Source organism: Antechinus flavipes, chromosome 2 (assembly GCF_016432865.1).
Source record: "Antechinus flavipes isolate AdamAnt ecotype Samford, QLD, Australia chromosome 2, AdamAnt_v2, whole genome shotgun sequence".
Classification (NCBI taxonomy): domain Eukaryota; kingdom Metazoa; phylum Chordata; class Mammalia; order Dasyuromorphia; family Dasyuridae; genus Antechinus; species Antechinus flavipes.
Window position 1 is genome coordinate 339,224,303 of NC_067399.1, and position 23,719 is coordinate 339,248,021.

General features: G+C 33.7%; 1 protein-coding gene across 3 annotated transcripts in view; it reads left to right on the forward strand.

The window, feature by feature from the left end:
• The first annotated feature begins 323 nt into the window (after positions 1 to 323).
• GARIN2 (golgi associated RAB2 interactor family member 2) overlaps positions 324 to 23,719 on the forward strand; it is a 51,699-nt gene continuing 28,303 nt past the window's right edge. For all 3 annotated transcript variants that reach the window (XR_007950681.1, XM_051977860.1, XM_051977861.1), the window contains exons 1-3: positions 324 to 440; positions 7,554 to 7,708; positions 11,063 to 11,262. Coding sequence is in view for 2 of the 3 variants with exons in the window: in XM_051977860.1 (XP_051833820.1) it covers positions 7,559 to 7,708; positions 11,063 to 11,262 (350 nt within the window). In the remaining variant the exon portion in view is untranslated. The remainder of the gene's footprint in view (positions 441 to 7,553; positions 7,709 to 11,062; positions 11,263 to 23,719) is intronic.

The following is a 23,719-nucleotide window of genomic DNA, read 5'->3' on the forward strand; positions in this document are numbered from 1 at the left end:
TAAAAGTACTGCTCCCTTTGCTAAAGTGCAAATTTTCAACTTCTTTCCAGTATACTATGAGATCATTAAATTCACAACTTTCTTCTCCATGATCTCAGAGAACAAAATGGGATAAAATTGGTAGACAAGTGGCTTTTATAAGTAAAGGCTTGTACCAAGTACACTCCATAATAAGTTAGGGTTTGTATTTATTCATCTCAAATCTGGTTGATGTCACTGCTCTGACATAAGCAATTAGGTCAGTGCATTATGATATATAAGTGATGGAATAATAACCTTTACAGACTGATCTACCCTTCATCTCCTAATATAGTTTATAAACCTGTCTTATGGATATGAACAGATCACACTAAGAAAATGAGAAAAGAATTAAAACATATTTGAAAATTAATTGACCTACCAATAGGAGAAGTCTAGAAGAATCCAGTCTAATTCCCTATGTAAGTGATACTTCTAGATAGATTAACTTTGGTATGAATCTTTTTGGGGGGAATCATAGATTCAAGACTGGAAGGATTTTTTTTTTTTGCTTAATTCTGATAATTCATAGGCTAATTATTTATTTTCTTAACTTTTCATTTCAGATACACAAGGACAAATAGATATAGGGAGAGAAGAAGGAATGAGTTCTGTTTGTCAGTTGTTAGCAGATTTAGTAAAAGATTTAATATATGGAAGCTTAAGACTAAGGGGGGGAAGCAAAACCAAGTATTGGGGGTCATTTATGGATTTAAATAATTTAAGCTCTTTTTATAGCGTGTGCTATAGGAGATATATATATATATATATACACACACACACACACACACACATATATATATACATATATATATATATATAGAGAGAGAGAGAGAGAGAGAGAGAGAGAGACAGAGACAGAGACAGAGACAGAGAATTAAAGAACTCATTTATAAAGAGATTTTTTTTCTAAAAGATTCAAGAAGGCACCTGAAAAATTAAATATACTATCTTTCTTTTCTTAAATTTTATTGATGCCTTTTGGTCATTTCTGGATATATCACCCCTTATGTCCCAGACTTAGAATAATTTGATATTTGCTAAATTTGACAAAGAATGAAGCATTCGTTCCTCATTGTCCCCTTCCCGTCTGTCAAAAGAAAAAAAAAAGGTAAGTTTCATTATCTGTTCCCAAACCATGACTGTTAAATTCAACTTTTTAGTGACTTTTTCATTTACATGGTTATAATAGTCACTGTATCAGTTAACACAAATTTTCCTATGTTTCTCTGAATTAGTCATATTTACCATTTCTTACTGCATGATAATAATCCACTTCATTACATATCACATTTTATTTAGTCATTCCTTTAACTGAAGGAGTTGTAGAATGTGCCTAAATTTTAGGTCGGTCTTTCCAATATTTTAAAAGGTCTTCAACTTGAACTGTGTGGAATGGTAAAATTCCACACCAAAATAGCAAAGCAATTTCCAAATTCCCAAGCTTCCAAAGCAAAATAGCAGTGATTCCACCTCAGAAGTAGAGCCACAAACAAAAGTCTAGAGTTAGGACAATTCAGCTTCTCTCTTTTTAAAATGTAATACTCATAAAATAAAGTATCCTAATATTCTTAGAGAAAAGATTGTATACAACCTCTTTCAAAATATTCTGTAAAATATTATAATATTAACAATGACTAGAACTAATATTTTTAGATATACAAAGGATTCTCATTACAATATAGACTAATCCTTAAAAAAAATATATGGTAATATGAATGGAGTCTAGATCACACATTTGCTCCCCACAATTTCAAAACACCACCTTTCCACAGAGTGGAAGTTCAGTATACCCACAGTGGTCTTAACCTTGACTTATATCTTCAATCCAAGCAATATTAGAAATATTACAAAAGTCCTTTCTAATATCATGTGAGGAAGCAAAGCTTGAAAATCCTATTCTATACCTTTCTGTGATGTGTAAAATATATTACTATATCATGTTTGGTTTGATCAGAAAGAATAATTTCCTTTCTCTTTTTAAAGAGTTATCATAAATATTATATTTCTCTATATATGATATAGATTATTATATTATATTTTATTCAGTGACTTAATATGAAGCTCTCTACCATGTTTATCTTTAAAGTAACCAAAAAAAAAAAAAAAAAAGACTAAGAAAAGGAAGATTGAAGGAAGGAAGGGAAATCTTTGTATTTATCTTTTTGAAGAAATTGACTAATTCATTTTGTTTTAACTTCAAAAAAGGTAAACAATAAAACTCTTGCCTCTGCCAAGATAGATGTAACTATCATTTATATACAGGTTTTACATTGTCTCATTTGAACCTTACAACAACCCTTTAAAAAATAAATCCTATTGTTATTCCCATTTAACAGATTAGGACACTGAGGCTTAAAGGTTAAATGATTTGTTCAGTATGTCCAGTATGAGGCAGAATTTGAACTTAATTAATTAATTAAGTTATATTTGATATTAAACCAAATACCATGAAATTCCTTTGTTCTAAAAATGCATTGTAAATAATGTTATTTTGGCATATTTATGGGAAAATATAAACTATGATAAAAAATATAAATAAATATTATAACAAAAGATTCCCTTCCACTTGCCTTTTTTTTTTTTTTTTTTTTTTTTTGCTGAGGCAATTGGGGTTAAGTGACTTGCCCAGGGTCACACAGCTAGGAAGTATTAAGTGTTTTGAAATCAAATTTGAACTCAGGTCCTCCTCACTTCAGGGTTGGTGCTCTACCCACTGCGCCACCCAGTTGCCCCTCTTCTACTTCCTTTTAACAGTCATTCTCCATAACATAATATCTCATTGTGAATTATTTATGAAATATCTTTTTTCTTGATAATTTACTTGGAAAGATAGTCAACAATTTAACTATCCTTCATCCCAATCCCATCTCCAGAGAGAGCTAACCTCAAAAATGTCTTTTTCTTCCAACACCTCAAACATACCAAATACTCCACTTAACAGAGATGGCCAGTGAATTTTGAAAGGCAAAGGTATATTAAAAATGGGTTGGATTGAAGAGCGAAGAGATATCTGATTTCTTATATATACTTCCAACACTTAGTAATGTCATGATCAAACATGGCAAATCATCTAACCTCTCTTAAGGTTCAAACTTACAGGGTTGTCTTTAGAATGAAAAGTGACAATGTATATAAATGAACACTATTAAAATGACAGCTATTAGTATAGAGAGCTGTAGCATCATGTAATAAATAGAACCACTCTAAGTCTGGTTCAAGAGTCTCACCTCTTTCATGTTGATTGTGTGCACCAGGGCAATTTAACCTCCTGACTTTCAAGGACTATAGATTGCAGAGAACATGCTGACTTACACTGAAGAAATTTCTTCACTTGAGAGTTCTCTAAATCAGTGAAATCACAAGCCTAATCCTGATCATTATTATTACCAGAAAAACTCCCCAAACATGAAACAAAATAAGCGCCACACAGAGAAAAGGGTTATGTAAATGATAATGTTCATCTTTGTCCTATTTATTCTTGAACATTTATTTCTTTTTATTATTTGATACTTGATGTAGAGTTACTTATTATTAACTATTTTATCTCCAGCTCCTTTGGTTAAAAATCCTTGGGGATTTCTGGCAATATACAGTCAAATTTCATTCAAAACAAAGTAAGTCTCTATATTGTTTCCTCTTATACTTTTCCACTATTGCCCAATTTGCCTCCCAACCCCCCAGGAAAAAAGGACAAAAAAAGTTTTATGGTATAGCAAAAGTAAACATTACCCATTATAAGCATGAGAAGGCTAAATAGTATAGTAAATAGAGCACCATATCTGAAGTCAGATCTTTCTGACTGATCCAAATGTATTGGATCTTATGAAGAAATTAGCAGTGACCAAGAGGCTCTGTAGAGTTATACATACGATTCCTGTGTACTCAAATGATTATCAGACTCAAAATGAAAATTGTCTCCACCAATCATTCATTGGGTCAAGGCATATGCATTCTAGAGCCAAGTTCAGCTCAAGAGTTATCTCTCTTGTAAAATTTTTACCAGATTCTTTCCAATAAAGGTGTCCTGATTTTCAAATTTTCCTCACTTTGTCTGGATCTATTCTTTCCTATCCTAGACATACTGTAACATATCCTTCTTTAGAATCCCAGAGGACAGAAACCGTGTCATAATTCTTTCTCCACTGTATCTATCTCTAGTGTCCCAAGCATGTTGGGTAATTCCTCTGAAATAGTATTTATAGAAAAATAGGGAATTTCACAAAACAGAAAAGCATGGATAAGTTGATGAGATCATAAATCAACTGAAGTTTAGAGGAAAGAATTCTGGATTCAATTCTCAGATCTGTGTAATCTTGGACAAGCCTTTTCATCTCTATTGCCTCTGTTTTTATGATCCAATAAGCCCCACTACCTGTAGTAGATGTAGGGTTCACAAAGCAGATATACTAGTATCTGTTGAATTGAATTGCTATACCGTTTTGTTAAAAGCTGAAATTACTAGCTATGTTTAGCTAGAAGAGTTAATACTTCAACTAAACAGAATGTCAATAAAGTTTAATGTTGTTGTCCAATATTTGTCACTATCTTCTTCATCTCATTCCTTTTATATCTAAAGATTTTATCATGAAGTAATGAAGTCCAAAACATAGTAAAAATTATGTGACAAACTACAACCCTGTGGTACGCTTGAGGCTACAGGAGGGACAAACACTTATAATAGCATATATAGATATCAACATACATAGGTTTTGATATATAGATATCAACAAAACTATTGTTGGTGATATAATTATTGTTTTGGCCAGGCCTGACAGAAAACATAAAAGGGCATAAAATTGGGCATATAATTTTAAAAAACTTGAAAAAAAATCCATTTTACATCTCCAATTAAATACCAAAATAAAAATACTGAAAATCAAAGGATTGATAAAATTGGGAATTAAAAAAATCTCCACTTAATTGACAAATGTTTAAAAAAGACAATAAAATAGAAAACACCATTAGCTAACTTAATTGAGAAAAATAAAGAAGAAAAATAAATTGCCTGTATAAAAAAATGAAAAGGGTAAATGTACAACCAATGAAGAACAAAAGAAATTTGGAGTTTAATTATATGCTAATAAAACTGACAATCTAAATGAAAAGGATAAATATATGCAAAAAATATAAATTATCTCCAATCATGCATGAACTACCAAAGGAAAAAAATCCAGGAACAAATGGATTTGACAAGGGAATCCTATAGAAAAATTTAACGATTCATTCTAACACTACAAAAACTATTTGAAAAAATAGAAAAATGAGATGTCCTGTGGAGGGAAATAGTTAGCAATAATAACTCCGAAGAAAAAAATTTTGAAGCAGCTTTCTCTGATAGAGGCCTTATTTCTCAAACATGTAGAGAACTGAGTCACATTTATAAATATAAGAGCCATTCTCCCAATTGACAAATGATCAATTGATAAAATAATAAAAAAATAAATGCTAAATCTATTGAATGGAACAGTGTAGATTAAGGCAATTCTAAGCTACTACTACATACCTATTAATAGAAGAATAATAGAACAAAAAAGGAAAATAACAAATGAAGTGCATATAGGAAAAAATGAGACATTAATACATTGTTTATGGAGTTGTGAATTGATTCAATCATTCTGTACAGCAATTTGGAACTATACGCAAAGGGCTATATAGGATTATAAAGGGCTACAAAACCTTTTGACCTAACAATATGACTACTAAATCTATATTCCAAGACTAATCCAAGAGATTAAAAAACAAAAAAGTAAAGGACTTATAGATCCAAAAATACTTAAAACAGCTCTTTTTATGGGGGCAAAGAATTATAAATTGAAAGGATATCTTTCAATTGGGGAGTCGTTCAATAGATTGTGGGATGTGATTTTGATGGAATACTATTGTGCTACAAGAAATAATGAGCAGGATGCTCTCAGAAAAAGCTGGAAAAAATTACATGAACTGACGAAAGTGATATAATTGCTTGCCATCTCAGTGGGGAGCAGGGAGGTAGGCAAGAGGAAGGGAGAGAATTTAGAACTTCAAAGTTTTAAAAATGAATGCTAAAAATTGTTTTTACATATAACTGAGAAAAATAAAATATTTTTTAAAAAAATTTAAAGGGAAAAAAAAGAAGGGATCCTACTCAATTCCTTCTTTGACCCAAATATAATTCTGGTACCTAAAGCAGGAATATTCAAAACCGAGGAAGAAAACTATAGATCAATTCCCCTAATAAATGAAAGTTGATATAAAAAATTTTAAATATTAACAAGGAATCTACAGTAAAATGCCACAATATTATACACTATGACCAGACTGGCTTTGCCTCTACAATCCAAGGCTGATTCAATATTAGAAAAACTAGAATCATAATAGATCATATCAATAAAAAACAAACAATAAAAATGATATGATTATTTCAATAGATGCCAGTTTTTGACAAAATATAACACCTATTCCTGTTTTAAAAAAAAAAAACCACTAGAAGGTATAGAAATAGGTGGAACATTCTTTAAAATAACAAGTAATACCTATCTAAAACCAAAAGTTAGCATTATCTGTAAGAGAGGCTAGAGGCTTCTCCAATATGATTGGAGTTAAACAAGGAATACTATTCAATGCTAGAAATGTTAGCTATAACAATAAAACAAAAGAAAAAACATTGAAGAAATAAGCATACACAAAGAAGAAATACAAATATCTTTTTTGACCAAAATATGATAATTAAAAGAAAACTAAAGAAATAAAAATTATTGATGTAATTAAAAACTTTAGCAAAGTTGCAGGATAAAAAAAAATTGTTCAGTTAATTTTCAATCATGTCTGACTCTTCATGACCCGCTTTGGAGTTTTCTTGGCAGACACTGGAGGTTTGCCATTTCCTTCTAGCTTTTTACAGATAAGGAATTAAAGCAAATAGGATTAAGTGACTTGCCCAGAGTCACACAATTAGCAAGCGTCTGTGTCTTCCTCACTTCAGGCCAGTCATTTTGTCCAGTGCACCACTTAGCTATCAGAATATAAAATAAATCTACACAAATGATCTGCATTTCTATATATTGCCAACAAAATTCAGCAGGAAGAAATAAAAAAAGAAACTTCAATTAAAATAATTGCAAACAGGTACAAAATACTTGAGAATCTATCTGCTAAGAAATTCACAGGGGAATGATATGAACTATAAAACCCTCATCATACACATTGAAATAGCTAGAGAAATAGTAATTTGTTCATGGGTAGGTAAGCCAACATGATAAAAATGGCAATACTACATTGGAAACCCTTGGCATACTGCAATTAAAGATGACCTTTGTTGACTCGAATTTCTCACTTTATTTGGTCTTTCCTTTGCACTTTGGATCATATTTGTTTGGTTATGTATCTCATGTTCCTTTTGTTATCTTATTAAATTGTGAATTCCTTAAAGAGAAAATGTCATTTTTGTAGTACCCCACTAACTGAAGTGAAAAAAACAAGTTGAACCTGAACTGCTTAATTTTAAAGGAAAAACTATTTTTCTGCTGTTGTGATAATTTATTTTATTTTATTAGGCATCATGAAGAAAACCAGTTCTTTATGGAACAGCGAGAGTGGTTCAATTTCCATAGAAAGAAGCTCCAACAAGGGAAATCTACAAACTATGTTGGATGAAGGGGAATATGCTCCTTTCACATCTGTTCCTATGTTAGAAAGCAATTTTATTCAGGTAAATCACACTTTAGCTTACAATTTAACTTCAATAACTTTTATAATAAATTTTTAGTCTATTAGTCATTTTTTAACATTTCTAACATAATACACTCATAGTAGTTGCTTACTTAAAAAAAAAAAAAAGCAAAACCACCAAAGAGAATGATTATAACTGGCTATTATCATCCCTTTCTTTTTTATGATTATATATTAATAATTTAAATTCAATACTATTCATTGTTTGACCATAGTTTTGCCTTTATTATGATCTGAATTCACATTGTAGTCATCTATGTTATTCTCATGTTATTCTATTTTCTTGAATCTAATTCACAAAAGTTCTTACCATGCTTTTTTACATTCTTTATATTTATAATTCCTTAAAGTATTATTGTATCCCATTACATTCACATGCTACAATTTGCTCACCTATTTCCCAATCTTTGGGCATATACTTTTTTCCATTTTTTTTTTTTTTTGGCAATGATTATTGTTATTATATCGTAACAATACAATAAATAGTATTGTTATGAAATATTTTGGCACATGTGGTCTCTGACCTTGTTCTCCTTACTTATTTGAGATATTCTGTTGATCTAATTTTCTACCTTTTAACCAGTTCCTGATAATTTTGATAATTATTATTTGTAATATCAGTGGGGATATGGTAATGGTGATTAGGAAATATCCTTCATTCCATTTATAAAATTTATTAACTAGGTGCAAACAGAAAAGTTCTAGCAAACATTTAGCACCAAAATGCTGATGAATAACTAATGGAAAAATTGTTTTAAAATCTACTAGATACTAAAAAGTATCAAAGTTATTCAATTCTACAAAATTCCACAAAAATGAAAATACTTGACTCTATGCTAGTAATGGGATAAAGACTATCATTTGCAAGTGAGTTCTGTTATTTGTACAGGTGAAGGTAGACAGGAAGTCCCATAAAATCCATCTTCTGATACTACTATTATTACTTTTAAAATCTGTCCCAGAAAATTGAAAGGAAAAAAAAAAAAATCCTACCATCAGCATGATCTCCCTAATGATGTCTGGATATTAGATCTTCCACAATCCTAACATATATACAGAGGGGTTTGCTTAACCTGCTCTCCTATTCTGAAGTGCTCATCCTCAGGAAAATGAGTCATGCTTGAAAATACTTTTTCTTCTACAGACATCTTAGGCCCTGTGTTAATCCTTTTTGTCATTTTCCTCTTTTATCATTTTAGCCAATCTTGTAGAGGTAAGAAATATCTCAAAGTTGTTTTACATTTTTCTAATCAATAATGATTCAGAGAATTTTTTCATATGACTGTAAATTATTGTTATTGGTTTTTTTTTTATTTTTCTGGTTTTTATTTTTTGGTGTTTTGTTTTGTTTTGTGTGGGCAAGGAAACTGGGGTTAAGTGACTTGTCCAGGATCACACAATTAGTATTAATTGTCTGAGACCAGATTTGAAGTCAGGTCCTCCTGACTCCCAGGCCTCTGCCCTATGCACTGTGCCATCTATCTGCCCTGACTATAAATTGTTTTGAAGTCTTCATTGAAAAATTGCATGTTCATAATCCTTTGACCATTTGTGAATTGGAATTCGTATTCTTAAAACTTTGACGAAGTTCTTTAAATATTTAAGATATCAGATCTTTACCTGACAAACTGTCTATTAAATTCCTTCCAACCCCAGTTTTTTCTTTCCTTCTCATCTTGGCTACATTGAATTTATTTGTACAAAATCTTTTTGATTTAACAAGGTTTTGCAAGGGTGAATGCTGAAAACTATTTTTGGATGTATTTTGAAAAATAAAAAACTATTATAAAAAAAAAGAAAGAAGGCAAAGCAGCACAAAAATAATAACAACAAAAACACCACCAGATAATAACAAAAACAACACACCAGATCTTAAGTTATATTCCCAGATATAATCCTAGGTATTTTATACAGTGTATAGTTATTTTAAATGGGGTATTTCCTTACTATTTCTTTTTGCAGGGTGATAGAACTGCTGATGATTTAGGTAGCTTTATTTTATATCCTACTACTTTGTTCAAATTACTAATTGTCTCAACTAACTTTTTAGTTGAATTTCTAGGATCTTCCAAGTATAATACCATATTGTCTACAAAAAGGGATAGTTTTACAATTTCATTGCCCATTCAGATTTCTTCAATTTTATTTTCTTTGCTTTTTGTTCTAATTAATATTTCTAGAACAATATTGAATAATTGGTAATAAAGGGCATCGTTGCTTCCTCATCTTATTGAAATGTCTGTCTAGTTTATCCCCATTACCAATAATTCTTGCTAATGGTTTTAGATAGATGCTTCTTACCATTTTAAGGAAAAATTCTATTTATACTTGTCCTTTTAAATGTTTTTCATAGGAATAAATGGTTGCCAGAAGCTTTTTCTTTTTCTTATTTTTTTTAAATGAAATTTTTGTTTTTTGTTTTACAAGGCAATTGGGATTGCTCAGGATCTGACAACTAGTAAATGTTAAGTGTCTGAGGCCTGATTCCAGGGCCAGCACTCTATCCACTGTGTCATCTAGCTGCCCCTATCAAAAGCTTTTTCTATATCTATTGATATAATCATATGATTTTGATACTTTTTATATACTAGATTGATATAATCAATTATGTTAATAGTTTTCCTTCTGTGAAGTCATCCTTGCATTTCTGGTCTAAATTCCACTTGGTCACCATGTAAATTCTTAATATGCTATCTATTTTCAAATAATCCTTCCTGTCGCTAAATCCTCTCCCATCATGGCGCTTTTTCTTCACCTGGGATACAAAATACTAGAAATCTGGAGACTATAAGATACTTTATGGAACAGAAAGGGAAGGAAATAAATATTTATATGGTCCCTACTAAATGTGAGATAATTTACAAATATCCCATTTGATCCTCCCAACAGCCCTATAAAGTAGGAGTAGGTGCTGTTATTATCCTAATTTGCAGTTGAAGAAAATGAAGTAAACAGAGGTAAGTGATTTGCCAGAATCACAACTGGTTACTGTCTGAATCTTACTGACTTCAGACCAGGATACATCTATTGTACCATCTAGCCTGCCTGAAAAGATAGTAGATACACTACTATATCATGATTCTTTTTTAAAACATTGGATATTCAAGTTTATAGAATTAAATTCCCTGTACCCATTCAATTAAAGCAATTAAGGCTGATCTGAATACTTTTCAATCTCTTGCTATAACAAACTTTCTTCTTTCCCCTCCCATATTCATAGCTAATCTCCCCTTTCTCTATTTTCACCTCTCTGAACACATATATTTTCAATGTTACTATAGCTAATTGTGGAATTATTGTAAGTCAAATTCCCACACATATTTTCTGCATACAGGTCAATAGGAGAGGAGAATCTGTGTATCTTCATAACCGAGCCAACTGGGTGACTGTAGGCATCTGTGCTTCCAGCCCCAATCTCAGTTTTCCCAATGTGATGTTACTGGCACACCTTGAATCTAACAGCAAGAAGGAGGATGAGCCAACAGTTGATGATTTCTTGAGCCCCACCTCTGAAGTTCAACTGGTGCTCAGCAGGTAAGTTGCAAAGGACAAAAAAAAATCAAAACACCTCTTCTACATGGAATTAGAGAAATAATTTGTTTAATACACTGTACATGCATTATCCTCTATAAAATGAAGTATAAAAAAAAAAAGTTAACATGCCTAAAATTATTATTAAGATGTTAGTTGAAGCCAACTATCAGTGATTCTTATGGAAAATTAACAGACCATAAGACACATCAACAAATCAGTGATTTTTCATTAATTTTTTTTTTACAAATGGGTGAAAATAAACTCTGATTTATTATATAGAGTTTTTTCTCCCCTCAAAATAATTTCCAGCCCTCTGAGAGGTTATGACTTTCCTTTGTAAAGGCTGATTACTACTCCCTTTTACTTTCATCCAAGTAAGCCAAAAGATCCTCCTTCTTCAAGAAAAACTCCCTTTGATTATGGTTGTAAATAAAATTTTACCATTCTCCCATCCACCATCTTTGAAAAGCAAAGCCTCTCCTGATAATTTCACCCCTTGGTGTCCCCTAAATATTTTATGGAAGAGATCTGTCTGAATCATCTCATATGAAAGGATTCTTATCAATCAAGGAGGAGGAACTAAACCATTTCTTTTAAGTTTTACAAAAACTTCTGAGGGGGCAGAAATCACAGGATCCAGGGGACTTTGCACAAAAGATGGAATAAGAAAGGGTTACAGCTGGTCAACTTTTGAGGGGCTATATAAACCTCTCGAAAGCTGGACCCAAGAAACAGCTGGAAATGAAAATCCTCAGGCTCTTCTTGGGATAATATTGATTATAAACATGGTCTCTGGGATGAAAGGAATGAAGGTGGTGGTGATGATGAAAATGATGATGTTCAATGATGAACAGAACCACCTACACCCAGAGAAAGAACACTGGGAAATGAATGTGGACTACTTGCATTTTTGTTTTTCTTCCCAGGTTATTTTTACCTTTCTGAATCTGATTTTTCTTGTGCAACAAGAGAAATGTATGGATGTGTACACATATAATGTATTTAAGATGTACTTTAATATGTTTAACATTATTGAGACTGTCTGCCATCTAGGAGAGGGGGTGGAGGGAGGGAAGGGAAATGTTGGAACAGAAATGAATGCAAGGGACAATGTTGAAAAATTACCTACGCATGTTCTGTCAATAAAAAGTTATTTTAAAAAAAAGAAAAGAAAAAGAAAATGATGATGTTTTAAAAGTTCCAGCACTTGTGTGAAACTAGGTGTCTGGGGATGGTATGGAAGATAAAAAACCTGGTAAAGATGGCAATGGGCCCAATTCAAGGCCTTCTTCCAAATAAAATGGGGACCTCTGGTCAAAGGCAATGGTTCAATAACAAAGAAAAATCTGTTTCATCAAGACTTTGATAATGACTGCCAAAGTAGTAGAAATGCAGTAATAAATCTTGAATAGTTATCAACTGCAATGAGGACAAATTTCTTGCTCTCCTGTGGAGGAGAGCAGGTCAAAATCCACAAAGGATCAAACTATGCTGAACCTTCAAAAGCAGATGTTCTGATTGGCATGAAAAGCATTATCAGGCAAAGTAAGCAGAATCATTCTTGGTTAAAGAATATCCTAAATGAAGATGAACCCACTCTCTATTATTTTTGTGGGAGCATAACCTGATTTGAGTGGAGGGTATATAATGCTTCCAATGTGCACTTACTTGCATGCTCCACAAACAATCTTTAATTATGCATTTTTATTCTGTCCAGGTCCCAGATTACTTACACAAACCCATTGTCACCACTCAAGAATTAGGATGAATAAAAATGTTATCACCTCCATCCCTCAAAGCTCCCTCACGGGTCAGCCAGATACCTCATAGCTCAGCCTACTGGAAGTTCTAACAAGACCTTTATCCCTAGGGCATTCCCAGTTACTGGTTAATACCTATCAAAGTCCAACTGTGTAAGCCTTTCTTATAATATACAATGTTAGCAAATCAAACAACATCACAAGAACGAAGTTCTCATAATGTTTACTAAACTAGAGAAAAGAGAAAGCACTGGGCCTGAATTACTAACAACATCATACTTTGAACAAGTGTGTTCAAAGACCACCAGCACATAAGGGACCTGGGCTTGAATGATTTTAGATGTACCATTTTCATTTAACATTTAAGCAATTTTCTTGCCCTACGTAACATGTTGTATTTTCAACTCAAGATAACTCCGGACAAAGGGTAATAAAGGATTTGACTCTGTATATTTGACCCAGTAGCAACCCAAGTCCAATGACATGAGAGTATTTGTTTCCTAAATCGTGATATAAATGGCCTTTTCAAATAACGTGTAGTTTAAGAAGTCCAATAAGTATTTGACCTAGCCAACTTGCTCCTGTGGAGGAGAGCAGGTCAAAATCCACAAAGGATCAAACTATGCTGAACCTTCAAAAGCAGATGTTCTGATTGGCATGAAAAGCATTATCAGGCAAAGTAGCAGAATCATTCTTGGTTAAAGAATATCCTAAATGAAGATGAACCCACTCTATTATTCTTGTGGGAGCATAACCATATAATAGTGGATATCAGTCAGTATCCTCAGGAAGGTGGAGCCTTTTCCATGTCTCTATGTTCACTGAACCATGACAATATGAAGGAGAGTTCAAAAAATCTGGAAGGATAGTACAAATAAATTGAACTGCTTACAAAGTAAAACCAAACTTCTCTTGGCTGATCTCAGCCACAGGGAGGAAAAAGAAAGCATGAGATTAATAAGCACTCAGTTGAGGATTAGGCTATCTGTTCTTCTATATGCACAAAATCAGGAATGACCAAAGCAATTAACATAATGGTCTTATTCAGCTCCTTTTAATCTGTTGGTAATCACTGTGTAATATCTATCTTCACTGGAATATATGGTCATTATAAGGGAAGTTTGTGTAACTTAAGTACTCTCCAACATTTCCAGTCAAAGAGGAAATATCTGTCATTTCACTGGGATCCAATATTATTTAAAATCAATGACAGAGAATAGTTCAATTCTATAAATTTTTATTTAGCTCTATACATAAAAATCAGCACGGATACTATTGACTCCCAAGAACTCCATAATCACATTATTTCCTCTGGTCAACAATAATTGAGAGTCATCTCCACCTAAAAGAAGAGGATAGACTTTCCCTTAATAGTTTGTGCCCCCAAATTCCCAAAAGAAATTGCGGATATTCTTATGACACCATTGAGATTTTGTTGATATAATAATAACCTGGTCTCCAGAATCTAGAAGCACCTTATATGCTTGATAGTCTCCTCTTTCCAAGGGGCAATAACTTTGGCATATGTCTTCCAGTCCCCCGTAGTCCCATAATCAAAATATCCTGAGATTTGGGGCATCCTTAGCTCTTATTAGAAGGAGATTTAGTCCAATGATTTCTCAAATCTGGTAAATACTTGGGTGACTGAACGAGGTGGGATGGAAAAGTAACTATATACTATAGGGAATGTTTTGGGGATGTTCTAAGTTTTGGTGGGCCACAGGGACACCTATTATCCTGATCTCTGATGTCTCTCTACAATTATACTACCACCATGTACTAACCATTGTAATGCCGGAGAAACTGAGGCAGGAGAGAGATTAGAGAGTTTTAATATTTTATTGATGGGAGAGTAAGATTGACTGGACAGGACTCTCGTCTCAGATTATCCAGTCAGACAGAGATAAGTATACTGGGACCAAGGAATCCATATTGGTCCCAGGGCTGGAGGACCCAAAGAATTCAGCGTCCAGCATACAACTGCCAGCCGCCATACTCCAGCAATGAATGGAAGAACCCCAACTTCTTAAATACCTTTTTGGAGACAAAGAGAAGGGGAGGGAAAGTTTTTATCAGGGAGGGGAAGCCATAAAACCTAAAAATTCCAGAGACAAAGAAGTAAAGATATCATGGGTTGATCTTGGAATATTCTAAAGGAATATTGTAAATCCATAAAAGAATCAGGAGATCTACTCTTTTATCTTGCTAATTTATAACCCGAGAGTGAATAATCCTTAGTTTTACTGGGTCAGAGACAGAACAGTTAAGGAAACTGAGACAGGGAAACTGAGTCAGGACAGTTAAAGAGAACTGTGGCATAACACCATCAATCATCTAGTTTTCTACCCCCATGTTTTAAAGACTTAATTAAAGAAAGTATTATTACTCTATGCCCAACTAACTTGGCCTCTTCTTGTGGGCCCCAAAGTGTTTATTTATAGGGCTAACTCTATGTGCCTGAACAGCAGTTGGACTGCCCCAATTCTTCACTCAAATTGTAATGATTGATTTGCACAAGCCTGAGTTGTGGTAAAACAATGAAGTCTCACAGTTAAGTCCTAAAGCCATCTAGGTGGGGTGTCATACAAAAAGAAGTATAATTATCTGAAGCAGGTTGGTCATAAATTCATCTGGAAGGGGCATAAATCCAATTCCCCAATTCCAATTTTTAAAACATTTTACTAACTCTCTTGCTAGAATTTTTACCAAGCTAAGTATACAGAATTTGCCATTTTATCTACCTGAAAAGGAAAACGGTACAACCACCTGAGACCTCCAATTGATCCAACTGATTTCGCAAGAACAAAAGGCAGTCTTTAAATAGCCTCCTTTAGAACCATAACCTAGGTAGCAATTGTTCTAAAGATTCATTGGCTTGTTTACATTTCTTTTTAAAACCACCCAAGTAATTAAATGTTAAAAATTCAAGTTCCCTCTGACTCACTCTTATTGCAAGTCACTCTCCTAAGTATGAATGTAAAACTTTCTAATTCCTACTCAAAAATCACTCCCTTTTCTAATGGACTCAAGATATTCAAAGGAGAAACTTCTGGGTCAGAGAATTTGCTTTCCACCACTAGCCCCTTAGTCACTAATTCCATTAATGTAGAATTCTTTACCAGGATAATCAACATATATATTAAATGATTCTTTGCTTCAAAGCAGTGCTTTTAAAAATCAAAAGCCATTTAGATCTTCTAATTACTTAATATGCAAGGATAATCTATTCTTACTCCCTCTCCTACTAATCAGCACAACTTCCCTAGACCTAGATTATATTTGCAAAGAACTACATTTGCTAACCTCTCCAATTCCTTCCAAAAAGCTTTCCTCATTTATTTTTAAAACAAGGCCTTTGCCTCTGGGAAGAGAAGAGGGGAGGGGGTGGGGATAGATGGGAATCTGTTGCTAATCAATCCATTATCCTTTTCTTCTATAATATTCTTTGCCCACTTTAAAAAAAAACTGAATTTAACCATGAGGATCCATTGAGGGCGGAAAAAGTAAATTATATCTCAAAAAAATTCAAGATTTAAAATGCAACAAACACTAATAGAGCAAAAGGCAACTCAAGAATTAAATAAGCTTACCCAAGCAATAATTAAAATATCAATGAAAAGAATGCCAGGTACTTAGCTTCTTCAGAATAATCCAGGCTTCAAGGAACCAGGAAGCATTTTCCCTTGGGGAGTTAGATAAAGTTTGATGTTTATACTAATTGGAGTGAACTTTTTATACCTGGTGATTGGAGTTGAGGTGAGGGGCAAGAAAATAAGGCCTTCCTGCTACCTTAAAGGACCCAGCCCATCCTACATAAAGCATAAAACCAACTATAATCAGGAAAGGCTTTCAGTAGAAGGTGGTGCTTGAGCTATCTGTAGGAAACTAGTAATTCTAAAAGGTTAGAGGTAAATAGAGATTTAGAGATTTTATTCCAGCTATAGAAGTTAACTTATGCAAAACATCAGCCAAAAAATGAAGTGACTGATTCAATCAGTCAATAAGCATTTATTTAGTTCTAGCTGGCAGTGTGGGTACTAAGCACTTGGGAATGTAAAGCAAGACAAAAGATGAATCTTACTAAGTTCACAATTTAAGGTAACATGCAAAACAATCCATATACATGAGAAATGAGAAATAATATAGGGCAGGTACTAGAATTAAGAGAGGGTAAAGCTTCTAGTAGAAGACTGAATTTTTGCTGGAACTTTAAGGAAGCAAGGAAAGCCAGGAGGCAGAAATGAGAAAGGAGAGCACTCCAAGCCTCACTAGTGAGAATGCCCAGACTAAGGGTAAAGTATCCTGTCCAAGAAACAGCAAAGAGACCAGTGTCACTGAATTTAAGAATAAGTAGAGAGTTTAAGATGTAAGAAAACCAGAAAGATGGGAAACTAGGTTATACAAAGAGCTTTAAATAATAGGGGGTTATCCTACAATTGAAAGGGATCCACTGGAGTTTTTAAGTAGGGGATGATATGGTTGGAACTGAATGCATTTCAGGAAAAACACTGGAGTGGGGAAGAGACTTTATACAGGAGGCAGATATACCAGGAGGCATAAGGCATGAGGGGCCTGTCCAAGGTTATAGCGTTATCAGAGGAACACAGTCAAAAGGTGTAAAGTTATAAAGATAAAATCGACAAACATCGCAACTGACTGGATAGGAGGTAGGGGAGTTGAAAATGGCAACCTCAATGATTGGGAGGGCAGTGGTACCTAGTACAACAATAGGAAAATTTTAAAATGGGAGGATTTTGGAGGGGAAAAGATCATGATTCCAATTTTGGACATAGGTTTAAACTGTCTACTGGACATTCAATCTGAGATGTGTTTAATAAGCAATTGGATATATAAAAGTGGAAGTTAGCAGAGAGCTTAGGACTGGAGAAGTAGATAATCAATGAATCCATAGGAACTTTTGGAACCACCAAATGAAATAGTATAGAGCAAGAGGGAGGCCCTGTGGTACTTAAGCTGGATGAGGATCTAGAAAAGGAGACTGAGAAAGAGTGATCAGATACATAAGTAGAGGAATAGAGACCTTCAAAAGAAAGTGTAAGAAAAATAACATTTCACCAAGAACTCCTCTGACTCACTGATGAATGCAGGAAAGATTTATTTTACATTCTTGCAAGAACAGGTGTGAGGTTAGTAGATACGCCTTTGAAACTCCAAAGAAAGCATTTTATTTCCTATCCTGAAGACAAGTCCCTCCCCTGATTTCTCATTAATTGGACAACATGAATATCCATCCCTCATTACATAGTCAGTCCCTGCCCCAAAGGAGCTTCCATTCTAGAAGGGGGAAAGTAACAGAGAAGGCTTGGTACAAAGAACAAAAGATTGCTTTCAAATCTCAGGTCCCTACCCCTGAACACAAAAGCCAGTCCTTACCCCCAAGGCACTTACATTCTTTTGGTAGAAGATAACCTCCACCTTTGATTATTCTTTGAAAATCTTGTGGGTTTTCTTATTTAAGTTTCATATTTTTCCAATTTGTTTTTCATAATTGTAGAAACCAAAATGCCCATCCATTTCTCACAAGAGTATTAACAAGAAAGTTTTGACACTTTGACAGTATGAAAGACTTGCAGAAAGATCAAGAAGGGTTGAGAAAAGACCGCTGGATTTGGCAACCAACAGATCATTATTAATTTTGGAGAGTGTAGTTTCAGTGGAATGAAAAGAATTAAGAGAATGAAAGGATAGGAAGTAGACATCTTATCAAATTTAGTCACAAAATTATTGATCTAATATTATTATACATGACCTTTGGGACAAGGTATCTGCAGTCTCATTAATTATCCTTGGATGATGCTATGATGTGAAGTCCTAGTGGGCTGGTGATGCTACTATGTGCGACAAGACCAGTGGCTCAAATAAATCAAGATTTCTCAAAGCAAAAGCAGAAAGGAATTTTATTATAATCTCCCGAGAAAGGGTGCTCCCTCCCCACAAGCAGTTAGGCAAGGAGAACTGAGGCCCAGTTAACAGATCAGGATTATATAGGGGTCTAGGGTAGCACTCCCTGTAGGGCTGGATCTTTGCCCTGATTAGCCAGGAAAAATGACATCACATTCCAAGGCATAAATGAGGAAAATCTTTGAACCTAACCACATCTTTAGGATGACTAAATTACCTTACATGGTAGTTTCAGTGCCAAGGTGGCCCCAACTTGGTCTCACAATGAAAAGGTCCCACTCCTTATAAAGAAACCTGGCCCCAGAGCACAGCAACTTCACTCAATTTTTACAGCACTGTCTCCATCTTGAGAAAGCTTTTCACAATTCACTTCATTCACTACTCACCTCTATCTTGCAATATCCAACTAAACAATCATCATAATGTTGAATTGTTATCAGTTAATATTTACAATTTTGTTCATCATATGTGACAAATAATAGAATTTTTAAACTGCCTAGCATCTTAGGATTTGTGGTTCAGAGGAACTTTTGGTCCTGAGTAGCATTTGGAGTTATCCCAATCTTGGAAGCAAAAGGTAGATTTGAGTCTTGTATGAGAGGTTTTTTTTTTTTTTTTAATTATAGCTTTTTATTTATAAAACATATGCATAGGTAAGTTTTTCAACACTGACCCTTGCAAAACCTTCTGTTCCAAATTTTCCCTTTCTTCCCCCCTAGAGGGCAGGTAGTCCAATACATGTTAAATATGTTAAAATATCTGTTAAATACAATATATGTATACATGTTTTTACAATTATCTTGCTGTACAAGAAAAATCAGATCTAGAAAGGAAAAAAAAAAAAAAAAACCTGAGATGGGAAACAAAAATGCAAGCAAACAATAACAGAAAGCATGAGAATGCTCCTCTCTTTTTTTCCCATAGTCCTCTCTTTGGGTATAGATGTCTCTCTTCATTATTGAACAATTGGAACTGGTTTGAATCATCTCATTGCTGAAGAGAGCCTCATCCATCAGAATTGATCATCGTATAGTCTTGTGGTTGCTGTGTATAATTATCTCCTGGTTCTGTTCATTTTACTCAGCATCAGTTCATATAAGTTTCTCCAGGCCTTTCTGAAATCATCCGGTGGTCATTTCTTACAGAACAATAATATTCCATAACATTCATATACCACAATTTACCCAGCCATTCTCCAAATGATGGGCATCCATTCAGTTTCCAGTTTCTAGTCACTACAAACAGGGCTGCCACAAACATTTTTGCACATGTGGGTCCCTTTCTCTCCTTTAAGATTTCTTTGGGATATAAGCCCAGTAGAAACATTGCTGGGTGAAAGGGTATGCACAGTTTGATAGTTTTTGAGCATAGTTCTAAAATGCTTTCCAGAATGGTTGGATCCATTCACAGTTCCAACAACAATGTATCTGTGTTCGTTTTCCCACATCACCTCCAACATTCATTATCTTTTCCTATCATTTTAGCCAATCTGACAAGTATGTAGTGGTATCTCAAAATTGTCTTAATTTGCATTTCTCTGATCAATAGTGATTTGGAGCACCTTTTCATATGACTAGAAATAGTTTCAATTTCTTCAACTGAAAATTGTTCATATCCTTTGACCATTTATCAATTGGAGAATGGCTTGATTTCTTATAAATTTGAGTCAATTCGCTGTATATTTTGGAAATGAGGCCTTTATCAGAATCTTTGAATGTAAAAATGCTTTCTCAGTTTATTGTTTCCCTTCTAATTTTGTCTGCATTAGTTTTGTTTGTACAAAAACTTTTTAACTTGGTATAATCAAAATTATCTATTTTGTGATCAATAATGATCTCTAGTTCTTCTTTGGTCACAAATTCCTTCTTCCTCCACAGATCTCAGAGGTAAACTATCCTATGTTCTTCTAATTTATTTATAATATCATTCTTTATGTGTAGATCATGAACCCATTTTGACTTTATCTTGGTATACAAAGTTAGGTCAATGCCTAGTTTCTGCCATAACTAGTTTCCAATTTTCCCAGCAGTTTTTGTCAAATATTGAATTTTTATCCCAAAAGCTGGGACCTTTAGGTTTGTCAAATAGTAGATTGCTGTAGTTATTGATTATTTTGTCCTGTGAACCTAACCTATTCCACTGATCAACTATTCTTGTTCCTTAGTCAGTACAAAATGGTTTTGAATGACCATTGCTTTATAATATAGTTTTAGATCTAGACAGCTAGGCCATCTCCATTTGCTTTTTTTTTTTTTTTCATTCCCTTGAAATTCTTGACTTTTTTTTCTTCCATATGAATTTTGTTGCTATTTTTTCTAGTTAGTAAACTAGTTTCTTGGGAGTTTGATTGGTAGAGCACTAAATAAATAGATTAGTTTAGGGGGTAGTATTGTCATCTTTATTATATTTGCTCGACCTATCCAATTTTTCCAATTGTTTAGATCTAACTTTATTTGTGTGGAAAGTATTTTGTAGTTTTGCTCATGTAATTCCTGACTTTTTCTTGGCAGATAGATTCCCAAATATTTTATACTATTGACAGTTATTTTATTTTATTTATTTATTTATTTTAATTAACTTTTTATTGACAGAACCCATGCCAAGGTAATTTTTTACAACATTATTCCTTGCACTCTCTTCTGTTCCGATTTTTCCCCTCCCTCTCTCCACCTCCTCCCCCAGATGGCAAGCAGTCCTTTATATGTTGAATAGGTTACAGTATATCCTAGATACAATATATGTGTGCAAGAACTGAACAATTCTCTTGTTGCACAGGGAGAATTGGATTCAGAAGGTGTAAATTACCTGGGAAGAAAAACAAAAATGTAAGCAGTTTATATTCATTTCCCAGTGTCCTTTCTTTGGGTGTAGCTGCTTCTGTCCATCCTTGATCAATTGAAACTGAATTAGCTATCTTTATCAAAGAGATCTACTTCCATCAGAATACATCCTCAAACAGTATCGTTGTTGAAGTATATAATGATCTCCTGGTTCTTCTCATTTCACTTAGCATCAGTTCATGTAATTGACAGTTATTTTAAATGGAATTTTTCTTTGTATCTCTTGCTGTTGGATTTTGTTAGCGATATATAAAAATATTGATGATTTATGTGGATTTATCTTATATCCTACAACTTTGCTAAAGTTGTGGATTATTTCTCATAATTTTTTAGCTGATTCTCCAGGGTTCTCTAAGTGTACCATCATATCCTCTGCAAAGAGTGATAGTTTGGTTTCCTCATTACCTACTTTAAGTCCTTTAATTTTTTTTTCTTCTCTTATTGCCAATGCTAATATTTCTAATACAATATTGAATAATAATGCTAATCATGGACAGTCTTGTTTCACCCCTGATCTTATTGGGAATGGTTCCAGTTTATTCCCATTACATATGATGCTTACTGATGGTTTTAAATAGATGCTACTTTTAAAAGTAAAAGTCCATTTATTCCTATAAGTTCTAGTGTTTTTAGTAGGAATGGAATGGGTGTTGGATTTTATCAAATGCTTTTTCTGCATCTATTGAGATAATTATGTGGTTTTAAACTTGGTTATTGATATAGTCAATTATGCTAATTGTTTTCCTAATATTGAACCAGCCCTGCGTTGCTGGTATAAAGGTCATGGTGTATTATCTGAGGGAGCGAGTTCTTAAAAAGACACCTACAATACAGTCTGCAAGACATAGACTAAGAGGAAGGAGTAAGGATTTCAAAAGCAGAGGAAGAGAGGAAAAAGAGCATCTCTTGCCCTTCCCAGAATTTAATGATCTTTGCCAGAATCTGTGATAAAAGGATAATGTACAAATGGAAAAACCAAAGGGAGAAGGTGAAAGGAGGACTGAGCTATGGTTGAAAAGAGAGAAATTAAAGAGTGCTTTCCCATACTAAATGGCATTTCAGCAAAAGACAGGGGCCAAAGCTACTGCTTGTACTCAACTCTTCAAAGATTGAGGAAAAGTCTGCTTTTTCTCCAAGTGTATGAATAGTAACAGATACTGTAATTTGTTCTGCTCACTTCTTTTTTACCAAAACATTTCTAACTAGGAATAAATATAAATTTAAACGAGAGCAGAAAGCCAAATCTCATCATGAATGTTAGGAATTTTCTTATTGGGAAGAGGAGTAGGGTTCTTGTGATTATTTTCTTGTGTAGTTTTTTATCTGATATAAACTACATAAAACAGCAGAGAAGAGGGTTCCATAGATTAAAGGCCATCATTTTACCTCTAAGCTATAAAAAAGTGAGTTAATTGTATGCAACCAGAGAAAAATGGAGTATAGAGTGATAATTGAAAACAATGATAATAATAAATAACTGATAACACCCTAACACCTTAAACTGAACATGTTCAAAACAAAATTCATTATCTTTTCCCCTAAAACTTTATCCTCTTCTATCTTCCCTATTTCTGTAGAGGGCAACACCATCTTTTCCATCTCTCAAACTTCCAACCTAGGAGTCATACTCAACTCCTCACTCTGGTCTCCCCTTTGCACCCCTACTCTATTCCAATCAGTATTAATCAATTTGATAGAATCATGACAAAGTTCTGTATACAAGCCCCAGAGCTGTGAGTTGCAGATTCTCTAAATTCACTTGCTTAATTATAGAAAGTTAGCTAAAGGCCTCCACCCTTATTTTTCCATGTCATACTGACCAAACCCAGGATGGCAAAAGTGACAACTATATGGAAAGTCCCCCAAAAGTGTCTCTGGACCAATCTCTAGTCCTGTAGGAGCAGGTGACCATTTTATGATCACTTAGGCCACTGA